Raw genomic sequence first — 13,734 nt, 5'->3', positions numbered from 1 at the left:
TTATGTCCAGAACCGTCTTTGTCAATTTTCTTCTGCGTGGAAGTGATGTGGTAGTATGAAAATAAAATCAGAAGTCTTTTTTTTAAAAAAAAACTCACATACTTTAGATTATTCCTGACTCTCAAACTACCCAAACTGGAAAGGACTTTTAGAGATAAAGGAGAGGCCACATGTTTTGGATTTTCAGAGGCAGGGTCACTTTCAGACTTTCTGTGCCCTTGTTCTGTATGCTATAATCCATGGAGATGGGTAATAATTCTGTATTGAAAGCATGCTTACTTAAATATGCATAAAGAAAATTGGAATAAATCCTCCATAGTATTTTTGTAATCACAAGTGTTGAACTTCATATTAATAAAGTATAGAATACTTTTTAAAAGTACTATCATTGGGTTGCAGCTTAACTTAAGAAAAATTTGCTTTTTATGCTTAATCTGTAAAATACCTGACTTCAGAGCTAAGTGAAGATCTTTCTTTACCTTATAGATCCTGAGACCACTCAGAAAAGTGTTTTTACCCAACTTATCTACTGAGAAGTTGTGACATCTTGACATCACAGGTAAGGAAAGTTTGTGAACAGGCAAATTCTATTTTAGGTTCTTTAAAAGTCTGTTTTAATTAATTCTTTTAATTGGTCATTATAAGTGTGCATTGCATTATGGTGGAAACTGAACTAATAGTATAATATGGTCATTTTAAAATTCCCCAAGAATTTAAGAAGCCTGTCTTTGAATTCCAGTTCTGTGGTCCCTCTGAGCCTAAGTTATATAATAAGAAAAAAAGCAGTAAGTATATTCACCTCATAAGGTTGTTGTGAGGGTTCAGGGAATGAACATGACTATGAAGTTATCTAATGTAGCGCTTGGTACATAGTTGCTGAATGGATGAATTTATTGCAGTACTATTTTATTGGTGCCTTACCATGTGTCTGAGTCTGTGATGAATTCCAGAAATGACAACTGTGGCTGTGAAAAAGACAGATGCGGCCCAGCTCTCTCTTGAGAGCCTCTCTCTCCTGAGTATCAGGCTTTAATGTAAAAAAGATGGATTGTGAGTAGTTTTTAAACTTCCAATAAAAATGTCTAACATGGATAAATATAAGTTCTCAAATTTGTATTGTATACTATAGAGTTTGTGAAATTTAACACATTGAATAACTTTTTTGAAAAGGCAACACATTTAAGGCAGTGAAACTTTTGCTACTTTACTGGTGGATATATGTTATTAGGTATTGTTTGTCAAAACCCATAGACTGTACAACATCAAGAGTAAACCTAATGTAAACTATGGACTTTGGGTGATTATGATGTGTTAATGTAAGTTGTAACAAACGTACCAGTCTGGTGCGGGATGTCGATAATGGAAGAGACTTGTGTATGAGGGCAAAAAGCTACATAAGAACCGAACTCTACTTTGTTCAATTTTGCTATGAACCTAAAGCTGTTCTAAAAAGTAAAAGTCCTTAAAAAGATTAAAGGGGAAAAAAAGAGAGGCAAAAAAGCAACATACAATTGTTTTCATTGCCTTGTCTCTAAAAATTGTTAATAGGTTTGTATTTGGGGATTAACCTTGTGGTACATACCCCCTTTATGTATTATAATTTTTCTACAGAGGTTCAGATCATAAATATTGTGAGCCAAGAGGCAAAATCAAGAATATTATATTATTGATATCAAGGATATAACATTGTTTACACAAAATTTTACTGGTGAAATCTAAAATATAATAATCGAGTACATTTTTTAAAGTAATTCAGGTCTACTGATGAAAAGAATGGAATCTGTGGGAGATAATATTTCACTTAACTGGGGTTCAAAGTTAATGTGCCTTATCATCAAAATTGACTGCAAATGTTTGTTTATCTATACTCAGTCCAGATTTGGCCCAAAGGCCAGAGTTTGCCAACCCCTGCTCGATTGGTGAAATATGTAAAATTATTAGCCAAATTGGAAAGGGGGTAAACTCAAATGATATGTGCATAAAGATATGTTTATTAGCATATGTGTATTTCTATATCAAGGCCAAATGTAATTTGTGCTATTTAAACATCAATGTTAAAGCAGCTTGATGGAAAAATGGTAACTATAAGGTGAAGGACATGTTAATTAACCCTACTGTGCTAATTGTTGCACAATGTATGCATATATCAAATTACCAAGTTCTACCCCTTAAATTTACACAATATTATATGCCAGTTATATCTCAATAAAGCTGGAAAATGGAAAGAAACAGTAAGGTAAATTAAAAAATAAATGGATCATTGGAGAAGTTATATTTTCCATGAATCTTTGGTCATGTAATTTTGACTTTTAGTTTTGGCACATATAACTAAGAATTTTTATTATGTATCTCTTTCCTGCCATTGCCAGGCACCTAGGCTCTTCCTTATACTCTGAATGTAATGTAAAATTTTTTTCTTGAAAATGAGACTTGGAAATATTTTTAGTAACTTTTGGTAAACGATCAACTTCTCATTTATTTGTGTTCTTTAGCTTGGCTACAGCTACTAATATGGGAATCTATTCAGATGGTATTGGTTTTCTGTTTAAATTATTGCAAAGATGAGAATTTCACAAGAGTATTTATAATATATTTATCACAAAGTTTTTAAAGTCTGAAACCTTTTGGGTTTCTCTTTAGGACTTCTTTCAATAGATGAGATGGCTACCACTCAGATTTCCAAAGATGAGCTTGACGAACTCAAAGAGGCCTTTGCAAAAGTTGGTAAGTATTTTTTATAGTATAACTGTAGTAAAGCAGTCTTTATTGGCCCTAATTAAAGTTATTTCTCTAAAAAATTATATGAGTGGTTAATTTTAAACCTTTTGGCAAGATAGCTAAAATCGATGGGATAAAGTTTTAAAAGCCACACTTATACTTTATTATTTGTAATTATATCTACTATCTATCTAACATGGCCAAAGGTTTTTGGTTCCGGATCCCAGTCCTTAATTAGGTCTGTCATGGCTCCTGAAATTTTAAACAAATTTTGTGGTGTTATCATATTTGGTGAATCATTTTTCTGAGAGGATTTGGAGCTTTTACTATATTCTCAAAATGTTAAAGGATCATCAGATGCTGCTTTCCCTTTCCCTAATTAGCTTGGCTTTCTTGCTTTTTTCATGTATCTTCAGTCCCTTTGCATAATGCAGACTGTTCTACCTTCACATTAAATTATAGCATCAATATAGGATGGGAAGGCATAATATGCCATCTGGTTTATCATACTGTAACATCATATAGCAAGTCTTAGAATTTTGCAGCTATGGAAGCAGTTTATATATAGTATTTCCATGCAAATCTCAGTGCTCAGGTCAAGTCAGTAGACATATTGAGAAAATGGTAAGAGCTGACTATTGATGAGTCAACGCGTGCTTAGAGAAGTAAACTATTACTACTTGGTATCTCCTTGATTAAAGTCTAAAAAGTTAGATTATAGTGATTTGTTGTTTAAAACAGAATCTAGTCTTGACCTATGTAGGAAATCCCATTAGTGAAAAGTACATTTTGATCAATATTTTCTATGAAGGCATTTATTAGTAACTAGAGGCCCGGTGCACGAAATTCATGCACGGGTAGGGTAGGGTTTCTAGGCCTTCCAGCTACCAGCTGTGGCCTTCCTTTGTTACACGCTGCCCCGTGGTGGTATGTGCACGTCATAGCAAGCGGTCAAACTCCCAGTCAGTCAAACTTCGAGGGCACAATTTGCATATTAGCCTTTTATTATATAGGATGCCATACCTTGGGAAGAATAATGACCACCAGCCAGAGTGACTATTCATAATCCCATCAGAATTCTAAATAGAAAAGATTAAATTGTCCAGAATCTAACATGATTTGTGTGTGTGTCTGTGTATATATGAAAACAAAATCAGCCATAGATACCATTTACTGTAAGACTACTACCCAATCTGATATTAGACTGGTTATGAAAACCCAGCAGGTAAATTCTTGGCTGCAAGATTTTTAAAATCTCATTATTCTATAGAAATCACCTTATAATTGTTTTAGGATTATATTTCATTTGAACTTTGTTTTCTTCAAATTCATCTTTCAGTGTTGGGGACAGCCTAATTTGTTTCTTTATGAATAGAATTTTGGGGTAGGGACCATGACTTATTACTGCTATTTTTTATTCTTCAAGGCCTTACTGCCTCAAATAAATGTTTACTGTTGAATACAGACCTTTTTCTCATGTACAGAAATATTTCTGTGAACAATATTTTTTAAAACTTAAAGATAAATTAAATATGTTTACCTGATGGAACTGGAATACTTTTTATCAGTAAAAGAGCTTAATTGTTCCTTAAAAGCTTAATGATATAAAGAGGGTTGACCAATTACCTCCCTGGAGAAAACAGGATTAATTGTACTAAGTGAGGGATCAATTAGAGCTTGGACTACAAGAAAGGCTCATTGTTGGAACTGCTGTCTTAATGTTATATTTTGGAGGACTTAGGGTTGGCAAACAGCTTCCCAAAGGCAAGAGATTGGACCATATGGCTTATTGGAGTCCCTACCAGGCATATACATATTCCTACTGTATGCAGACTCTTATTACTCTTACTAGAGGCCTGGTACACGAAATTCATGAGGGGGGGGGGAGGTCCCTCAGCCCGACCTGCACCCTCTCCATTCTGGGACCCCTCAGGGATGTCCTACTGCCAGTTCAGGGATTGGGCCTAAACCAGCAGTCGGACATCCCTCTCACAATCTGGGACCGCTGGCTCCTAACCCCTCACTTACCTGCCGGCCTGATCGCCCTAACTGCTCTCCCCTACCCGCCTGATTGCCCCTAACTGCCTCTGCCTCAGCCCCGCCACCATGGCTTTGTCCAGATGGACGTCTGGAAGATGTCTGGTATAATTAGCATATTACCCTTTTATTAGTATAGATATGCTGTACTGAGGAATTCTGGAGTCCAAAATTTCTTCCTGTTTTGCATTTTATTATTTTTGTATTCCCCCACTCAGTATCTAGTTCAGTGTTACACACATGTTAGGTTCTCAATAAATATTTAATTGATTGAATCCCAAGGAATTGTATATAGTCTTTTCATGTAGTAGGACTTTGTCAATATCAACTATAAACCCAAAGGGGTCCTTTATTATGAAGATTTTCATCATGGTGGAATTTATTACTAAAGGTTTTGGCCACTACATTATAGCACATAAAATTTATAAATTTTTTCAGCATAATAAAGGCTTATGTGTAGTCTTTGAGAAAAGTGTTTAAAGACCCAGCTGAATCTTTTGATTTTCTTTTAAAATCTTTGTAGTTTTTAGTTGTTGTTAGTTATGGAGCCCTCAGCAATTGTCAAAGTTGTTATGGAAATCCTTTTATTTTTTTCTTCATTCAGGAAAACTTGATTTTTTTAATATTTATTCTTTTAAGCACTTTATTTTTTATTTTTTTTAAATATATATTTTATTGATTTCTTACAGAGAGGAAGGGAGAGGGATAGAGAGTTAGAAACATCGATGAGAGAGAAACATCGAACAGCTGCCTCCTGCACGCTCCCTACTGGGTATGTGCCCGCAACCAAGGTACATGCCCTTGACCGGAATCGAACCCGGGACCCTTGAGTCTGCAGGCCGACGCTCTATCCATTGAGCCAAACCGGCCAGGGCAAAGCACTTTATTTTTTAAACTTATTTTATTGTTGAGAGTATTAGAGATTTCCCCCCATTTTCTCCCCTTTAGAGGAAGGGAGAGGGAGAGAGAGAAACATCAGTGTGAGAGAGAAACATCCTTTGGTTGCCACCCATAAGCACCTGGGCATGTGCCCCGACCTGGTTTGCTTGGTGCCCGGGACGATGCTCAACCAACTGAGCCACTCTGGCCAAGGAAACCTGATGTCAAAAACAAGCTCCATAACTTATTTTCCTGTCAAGGACAATTATTATTTTGGGAGTAGTGAGGACTACTTGATCTCAGTTCATTTGTGACAAAATATGGAAATCATTATACGATTTTTCCCATCTATTAACAAAAATAGCTTTGATTTTCCTCCTTAGAAATTCAGCAAAATCATAGTGTGTGAGGAAAATCTCTGCAATTATTACCACTAGTCATGTGTTTTGTTCAATCAACTAATAGTGCTTTGAAACTCTTTACTAGCAATAAATAGAGTATTAGGGTTTAAAGTTCTCCTTTCACTCACTTTCTGCACCTGCTTAGTGTTAAGCTCCCAGCAGTATATTTTCATTCCATTATTTAAATTTTCTCAACATTTGTTTCCAGTATTTCCCACTGGGATGGCAGAAGCGTTGGCTCTCACTTTGTTCCTACTTCATGATGTTTCTGTTTGAATTGAAATGCTGCAATGCTGCATAAGTTCTTCCTAAAGAAGAAGAATTTAAAACTTTCAGAACACTTAGGAAGTTAATATTTACCAACTAGAATGTCTTTTACATTCTGACTTTGCTAGATCATTTGGATGATTACTTGTAAGAAAGATCAATTTATGGAATGTAAGTCTTTTCAGATTGGCCTTTAATCCTGCAAACACTTACATCTGACTTTTTCTCTCCTAAGCAATCACTAGCTACTATGCTTTAAAAAAATGAATTCAGCAGTTTTGAAATAAAAGAATGGGGTTTCTTAAATGACTAGGAATAGTATGGGTATATTCCTTTGAGGTTGCCCACCAAACTAAGCCAAAAAATGTTGGTTATGGTGGTTGTAGCTATAGCAGATTTTCTCATCTCAGGAAGTTGAGTTGTTTCAAGTTACTTGATATTCTCTATATATAAAAACCACATCAGGGTGATGCCACAAAAAAAACATGGTGGTTTAGTTTGATTTACTTTTAGTATTCAATAAAACTACATCAGTGCATATTTGTTTAATTATGACTTAAAAAATAAAACTATAGCCCAACCAAAAAAATAAACTGGCCAGTTCTCTTTCACTGTGCCATCTGGTTAATTACAGATGGAATATTAGAAATGGAGGTCTTAGAATAGTTTGAAAAACCATGTTTTGACGGTATGGAAGATAGAATAAAAGTGTGTAAAAAAAAGTCATCAAAGACAATAAAAATTCTGCTAAAAAGGTGTGTGAGTATGCGGGGGGGGAGCAGGAACACATGTGTGTGAAAATGCGCTCATGAGAGCATGTGTGTAGCTGTGAACTAGTATGTGTTTTTAAGGTGGGAGAATGGCAGCAAGTGGAAAATGATGGTCCTGCTAGAAATTTTGAGTTGGAAAAGAATTGCTAGACAATACTTTTAATTGTCTGTCTCAGCTCTATAACCTTGTTCAGCCTTCAGCTGTACTTGACCTCCACCTTAGGGGATCCACTATTAGTGTGAACTCTTGGGTAGGAACCTTCATTCTACCTTTAGCTGGGACGCATTAAACTGCCTCATATACTTGCTAAACTGAGCTACCTCAAAAGGTATAAGCTGGGAAAGGCAAAATTCATGTTCAGCTAAGCATCTGGAGATGTTTAGCAGCTGCCTTTTCTAAAGTTTTAATGCCAATGAAAGCTTGACTTTACTGCTTAGATTTTAGGGTGGAATATAATCTAAATTCTTCTGCACAAGTCTTTTGGCTGAGTATTTTAAATGAACATATTGTGTGCTTTCATGGACATTTAAGGTCACGTGTGTATGTGTGTAAATCCATTATTGTTACATTCCTTTTGTCTTTTTTAGTGCAAAAACTTTGTGGAATATATTGGTTAAACTAAATGGAACTTTTAAACCAAGCTTTTCGGAAAGGAAGCGCATCTGCACTTGATTGGTTTTCTTCTTTAAGTCCTAAAGAGCACTGTCCAGGGTGGGTTAGTAAAGAGGTTGCATCTGTGTGGCAGATGAGGACCCACATATGCATCCTCTTTACAAAGAAAGATGCTAGATTTAGACAGAGTCAATGATGGTGAGGTTTGAAAACACACACACACACACACACACACACACACAACCTGAGGGTCAAAGGAAATCCCAGTCTTTCTTACTGTCAGGTTTATAAGACGAAGTAGCACCCCAAAAGATGTGTCTGAAGTGATAGATTGCTCCACATACCACCTGAACATGGGCAGTGTAAAACAGCAGCTAAAATCAAAACCACTTGAATTCTGGCTCAGCTTTCTCCAGACAAGTACTTAAAATAGCTTAAATAACAGGATGCAAGGGGAGGGAAAACATTTCCTTTTAAGGATATGCATTCTTGGTGTGATTCAAACTTCTGCAGGAACATGGCTGCATAATAAGTTTATTTACTTTAAGGTTACTTGAGGGAGGGTGTTGGGAGAGTTAGCTGGCATTGAAAATAATACTTGGTAGAAGAGCATAATGAGGTTTCTTTTCAAACAGAATGCAGATGTGAACCTACATGTGTCACGGAAGAGAGAGGAGGCACACAGAGAGAATGTGTTGTTACAAACAGTTGGTTCCTTCCTGATAATTCAGTAGCCTGCGTGAAAGATGAGCCTTTCTGGTGCCGCATGGGGGCCTCTTAGGGATTATTTTTTTTAAGTTTAGTGATTTTTCTTTAAAAATCAGAACACTTGCCCTAACCGGTTTGGCTCAGTGGATAGAGCGTCGGCCTGCGGACTGAAAGGGCCCAGGTTCAATTCCGGTCAAGGGCATGTACCTTGGTTGCGGGCACATCCCCAGTGGGGGGTGCGCGGGAGGCAGCTGATTGATATTTCTCTCTCATCAATGTTTCTAGCTCTCTATCCTCCCTTCCTCTCTGTGGAAACTCAGTAAAATATATTTTTTTAAAAATCAGAACACTTGGTCAGTTTATTGAAATTTAGCTCTACTCTCTGTGAGAACTTTGGTCAGTGGGTAAGTGGAGTTTCTTCTTTTCTGCCTCCCATTAAAGTGTACCCATACTGTCCAAATTTCCTGGACCAACAAGTTGAGACATATGCTTACAGCAACATTGAGAATACTCTAGGCGATATAGGTCATATGATAATATCTACTTTATCGGGTGGTTGACTATATGTTGCTGGAACAGAAGTCTTCAAAATGCAGAACCTGTCTGACCCCATGCCAATGTATAGTTAGTGAAGAAGTGGGAAATGTGTCAGAAAAGGGTTCCAGAGTACTTACACCTTGAATGAGAACATCAAGGATGCCATTATGCCACGTGGTTGTGATTTTAGTTTTTAGTTGTTAAAACTGTTTTCAGTCTAGATCTGTGTATTTTGGGTCAGGTTATTATTGAATCTTAAGTTTATGTCAAACCCAGAAAAGGAAAAGTTCACCATCAAACTTAGTTCTGAGCTCCTGCTTAATAATGTCACTGATGATGGGAGCTTTCTAAAATGCCACTGTTCTATCTCATTTCCTGCTCTTTCAAAGTACAGCATGTTACATCTCTGATATTGTTTAAGGGCGTGTGTGTGTGTGTGTGTGTGTGTGTGTGTGTGTGTGTTGGCTGGGGATTAGCATAAATTAGCATAAAACTCTTTAAAAATAATTGCACCCAATTTTGTCTTTCAAGTACTTTAGCAGCTGGGATATGTTGTAAAATTAATTGCAAGCTGCCTTTTTAGACTTCCTCTGCCTTCTTATTGAAATTGAAATTGTTTTCTTCAAAAGATGTGATTTAAGAATTCTAGGCACACAGTGCAATATATAGATCATGTATCATGGAAATGTACACTTGAAACCTATATTATTTTATTAACCAATGTCCACAAATAGATTCCATTTTAAAAAAAGAATAAAATATGAACAGAAAAAAAATGCCTTTGATTACAAGAGGTAGTAAAAGCTAGATATACTGATAAAATAGGTGAAGCTTTTAAAATATGTAAAACTAAATGACACATGTTCAGTGACTCTTCTCCCATCTCAGCAAAGATATAGGGTAGATATTCTAAGTGACTCAAAAGTTTTGCAAGGATTTTAAAGCCACGGTTTCAAGTACAAACCAGGATGTTCTGTCTGATTAATTTCTGTATCTGCCACAGAGTAGGTACTCAATTTGCTCTGGAGGTTCGCTCATACTAAACAAGTGTCCATTGTCTTCCTTAATACAGTAAAGCAGGTTTCTGCATTTAGAACAAGAGAGGTCCTGAACCTGACAGCCATCACTGGTTGTCTACTTGGGTGCTCCTCAGTGGGCGTGTTCGCTTAGAAAACCAAATTACAGATCTGAAGGCTTCTGGGTGGGGACAGGATTAGAACAAAGTAAATGAGATTGAATGTTATTTAAGGGATATTTCTGTCGTTATTGCCATTCAGTCTGGTAGTGCTATTTCTTTTTTGTTTTTTGTCATTGTTGTTTAATTTTGTTTTTAAAATGCTCATTAGATTAGAGCATTCTTTTCCTGGTTAATTACTTAGGAATCAATGATTCTACAGAAATCATTTTTTTCCCTTGCTTATTATATGCAAGGTACTGTGCTACCTATTGGGGTGGGAGGTAAAAGAAAGATTAAGAAGAATATCAAGGGGTTTGCAACCTAATAGGATTGTCATGAAATGACAATTCTTGTTCCTCCAATGCTCCCCCCTTTAAAATGTTCCTGTCAGTTACTAAAGCATCTGTTATTACTACTCTTACTTTGAAATGGAGTTTCCACATGTGGTTATTTTATGTTAGTTATATTTTAGGGTGGCTACTTCCTGGCATCTTTTAATCACATCAGTGAGCTTCTAATTAATGCTCCTGAGAGGTTATTTCAGAGGGGGCTCACCCAAGTGGTAGTTCTCCCCTTTGCCTACAACTCTATTGCGAATAAACTGCCAGATAGACTAGACTCTCAGGTAGCTTTGAATTCGTTATAGTTCTCCAATATTTATTTTAAAGCATCTCTACCTTCTACTTTTATTATATCTCTGAGAATACCAGGACAGTTAAGTACCTGTTATATGCTAGGTATAAACTGGAGATTAAATTAAACTCCGATTATGTCATTTCAAACATCAGAGGAAAATAGACTACATTTTACAATCTTTTCTATCAGAAATTGCTAAAGTGGACAAAGTTTTGATAGTTGCACAGAATAAGCTACTTCCTTCAATAAAGGTGTTGGAAAAAAAATGAAGGAAATCTATTTATATAATGAGGTATAGTAATGGTCAGAATAAAACTCCATATTTTTTTAATATGTATTATGATTTTATCTCATTAAAAAAGGTATGTGTGGGGGTGTGTGTGAGGGTGGTTTGTGAAGTCCTGTGTGTATTGAATTTAGAGCCAGGGTGTGCTAGAGCTAAGAAGGGACCTTAGAGAAAGATCATTTTATGCAAAGCACTCCTTTTACAGATGAGAAGACTAAGACCTGGAGAGAGAAATTGTGTAAGCTAGCAGCCAAGGTGAGATTTGATCCTGTCTCACAGTACTCCCTCTGCTGTGTCCTTCCAGCTATGCTATGTATCTTTCACTGTGCCACACTTGCAGTGAGCTCAGTTCTAACTTTTTAAAGAAATGGGAGGAAGCCGAAACCGGTTTGGCTCAGTGGATGGAGCGTCGGCCTGCGGACTGTAAGGTCCAGGGTTCGATTCCGGTCAAGGGCATGTACCTGGGTTGCGGGCACATCCCCAGTAGGAGATGTGCAGGAGGCAGCTAATCGATGTTTCTCTCCCATCGATGTTTCTAACTCTCTATATCTCTCCCTTCCTCTCTGTAAAAAATCAATAAAATATATTTTAAAAAAGACTATAAAAAAAAGAAGAAATGGGAGGAAACACATCAGTATGTGCATGGGAGAAAGGTGAGTGAAACCCAAGAATTTCATTCATCAAAAGTTGCTAAAATCCTGCCACGGTGCCCTGTGGATTACTCTGTTCTTTTTAGTGACTACAGATGTTGCCGGATTGACTTCTACATATAAACACTTTACTAATAAAGTGTTTGATGTGTGACCTTTATAAATTCAAATCAAAGAGAGTGAAGATGTGCCCTAGCATTACCTTGAAAGAAATAAGTGATTTTCAGAAGTGTTGAGTGGACATATGTCCCTTTTTCCCCCCATTGACCCCCTCCGGCCCACCCCCTACCCCCTGCCCGGGGATGATGTTTTAAAAGCATAGAGATTTTAACTGATAAATTTAAAATTTTATCATCTATTTTTATGAACATTTGTTTGACTCTAGAGTATACTTCATTAAAACTAAACATAGGCCCAGCTGGCATGTCTCAGTGGTTGACTGTCGACTGTGAACCAGGAGGTCACGGTTCAATTCCTGGTCAGGGCACATGTCTTGGGGTGTGGGCTCGATACCCAGTGTAGGCATGCAGGAGGCAGCTGATCAATGCTTCTCTCTCATCGTTAATGTTACTTTCTCTCTCTCCCTCTCTTTTCCTCTCTGAAATCAATAAAAATATTTTTTTAAAAAAACTAAACATTGAATTTTATCAAGGGAAACGGTTTCATATAGGATATTTAATATTTTAATAATTGGCCAAAAATGGCCAATATGAATTACACTGAGATAATACTTAGGATAAAGTCCAAAGTATGTTTCATGGCCTTTAAGAAGTTTTATGATCAGCTACCTAACTTCATCTCTCATTTTCTCCTTTGCTTACTCTGCTCAAGCCATACTGGATCTTTTCTGTTCCCTAAATAAACTAGACACTCTTCCACATCAGACGTCACATTTGCTGTTTCCTCTTCCCACAGTCTTTTCCCCCAGATACCCACATGATTTGCCCCCTTACATCACCTATGTCATCATTCAAATGCAACTTCCTCAAAGTGTTGACCAAAAATGTCTCTAGAAGTTTCTGAATGTCCCCTGGGAGGAGGGGGTAAATTACCACCCAGTCTAACCCCTTGCTTTATTTTTTCTTCGAAGCACTTACATTACATTATATTTTATAGTCATACCTCATGTTATATTTGCTTATTAGTTGTCATTGGAATGTGAGCTCTTTGACAGCAAGAATTTCTTTCATTGGTTGCAATATCTGCAATCCCAAGAACAGTACCGGTACAGAGTTTTTAAGTAATGGATCACTAGATTAACTATTCACAAAACATTGTCTTGTCTTGAACAGTGCCATGATCATCTTGGGGCATTTCTCTATTCAGATTGTTTCCTTTTATTATAATAATTCAATATACATGAAAATGACTTGGGAAATAAAGAATAAAAATAAAAAACATTGTTAAACAGTAGGTATTTGAAATTGCTGGTGAAAGTCCAACTTTCTTTTTTTTTTAATTTTGTTTTATAGCTTAAAGCATTACAGAGAGTATTACATATGTCTCCTTCCCCCTCCCGACATTCCCCCAGGTTCCCCTACCCCCCAGTGTCTTGTGTCCATTGGTTATGCTTATATGTATGCATACAAGTCCTTTGGTTGAACTCTTACCCACCTCCCCCAGCCCTCCCCGGCCTTCCCGCTGTAGTTTGACAGTCTATTCGATGCTGCTCTGCCTCTGTATCTATTTTTGCTCATCCTATCTAATAGGTCTTTATTATCCATAAATGAGTGAGATCATGTGGTATTTTTCTTTCATTGACTGGCTTGTTTCACTTAGCATAATGCTCTCCAGTTCCATCCATGCCGTCGCCAATGGTAAGAATTCCTTCTTTCAAACAGCAGCATAGTATTCCATCGTGTAGATGTACCACAGTTTTCTAATCCATTTATCAGCTTATGGGCACTTAGGCTGTTTCCAGATCTTAGCTATGGTGAATTGTGCTGCTATGAACATAGTGGTGCATATATCCTTTCTGATTGGTGTTTCTGGTTTCTTGGGATATATTCCTAGAAGTGGGATCACAGGGTCAAATGGGAGTTCCATTTTCAGTTT

At 36.8% G+C, this 13,734-nt stretch overlaps 1 protein-coding gene across 6 annotated transcripts in view; it reads left to right on the top strand.

Moving 5' to 3' along the window:
* The window catches only part of PLS3 (plastin 3), an 86,820-nt gene that overhangs the window by 46,870 nt on the left and 26,216 nt on the right, over nt 1-13,734 (top strand). For 4 of the 6 annotated variants that reach the window (XM_006759215.2, XM_006759216.2, XM_015560956.1 and 1 more), the window contains exons 2-3: nt 487-559; nt 2,641-2,724. In XM_006759215.2, coding sequence (XP_006759278.1) covers nt 2,661-2,724 — 64 coding nt within the window. In that variant the 5' untranslated portion in view covers nt 487-559; nt 2,641-2,660. Of the gene's footprint in view, nt 1-486; nt 560-899; nt 1,051-2,640; nt 2,725-13,734 lie in introns of all 6 variants that reach the window. The other 2 variants (XM_015560954.1, XM_015560955.1) reach the window with 2 other exon arrangements.

This window comes from Myotis davidii, unplaced genomic scaffold, assembly GCF_000327345.1.
Source record: "Myotis davidii unplaced genomic scaffold, ASM32734v1 scaffold1596, whole genome shotgun sequence".
Taxonomy (NCBI): Eukaryota; Metazoa; Chordata; class Mammalia; order Chiroptera; family Vespertilionidae; genus Myotis; species Myotis davidii.
The sequence above is the reverse complement of the archived record's forward strand: the minus strand, read 5'-3'. Positions and strand labels throughout refer to the sequence as shown.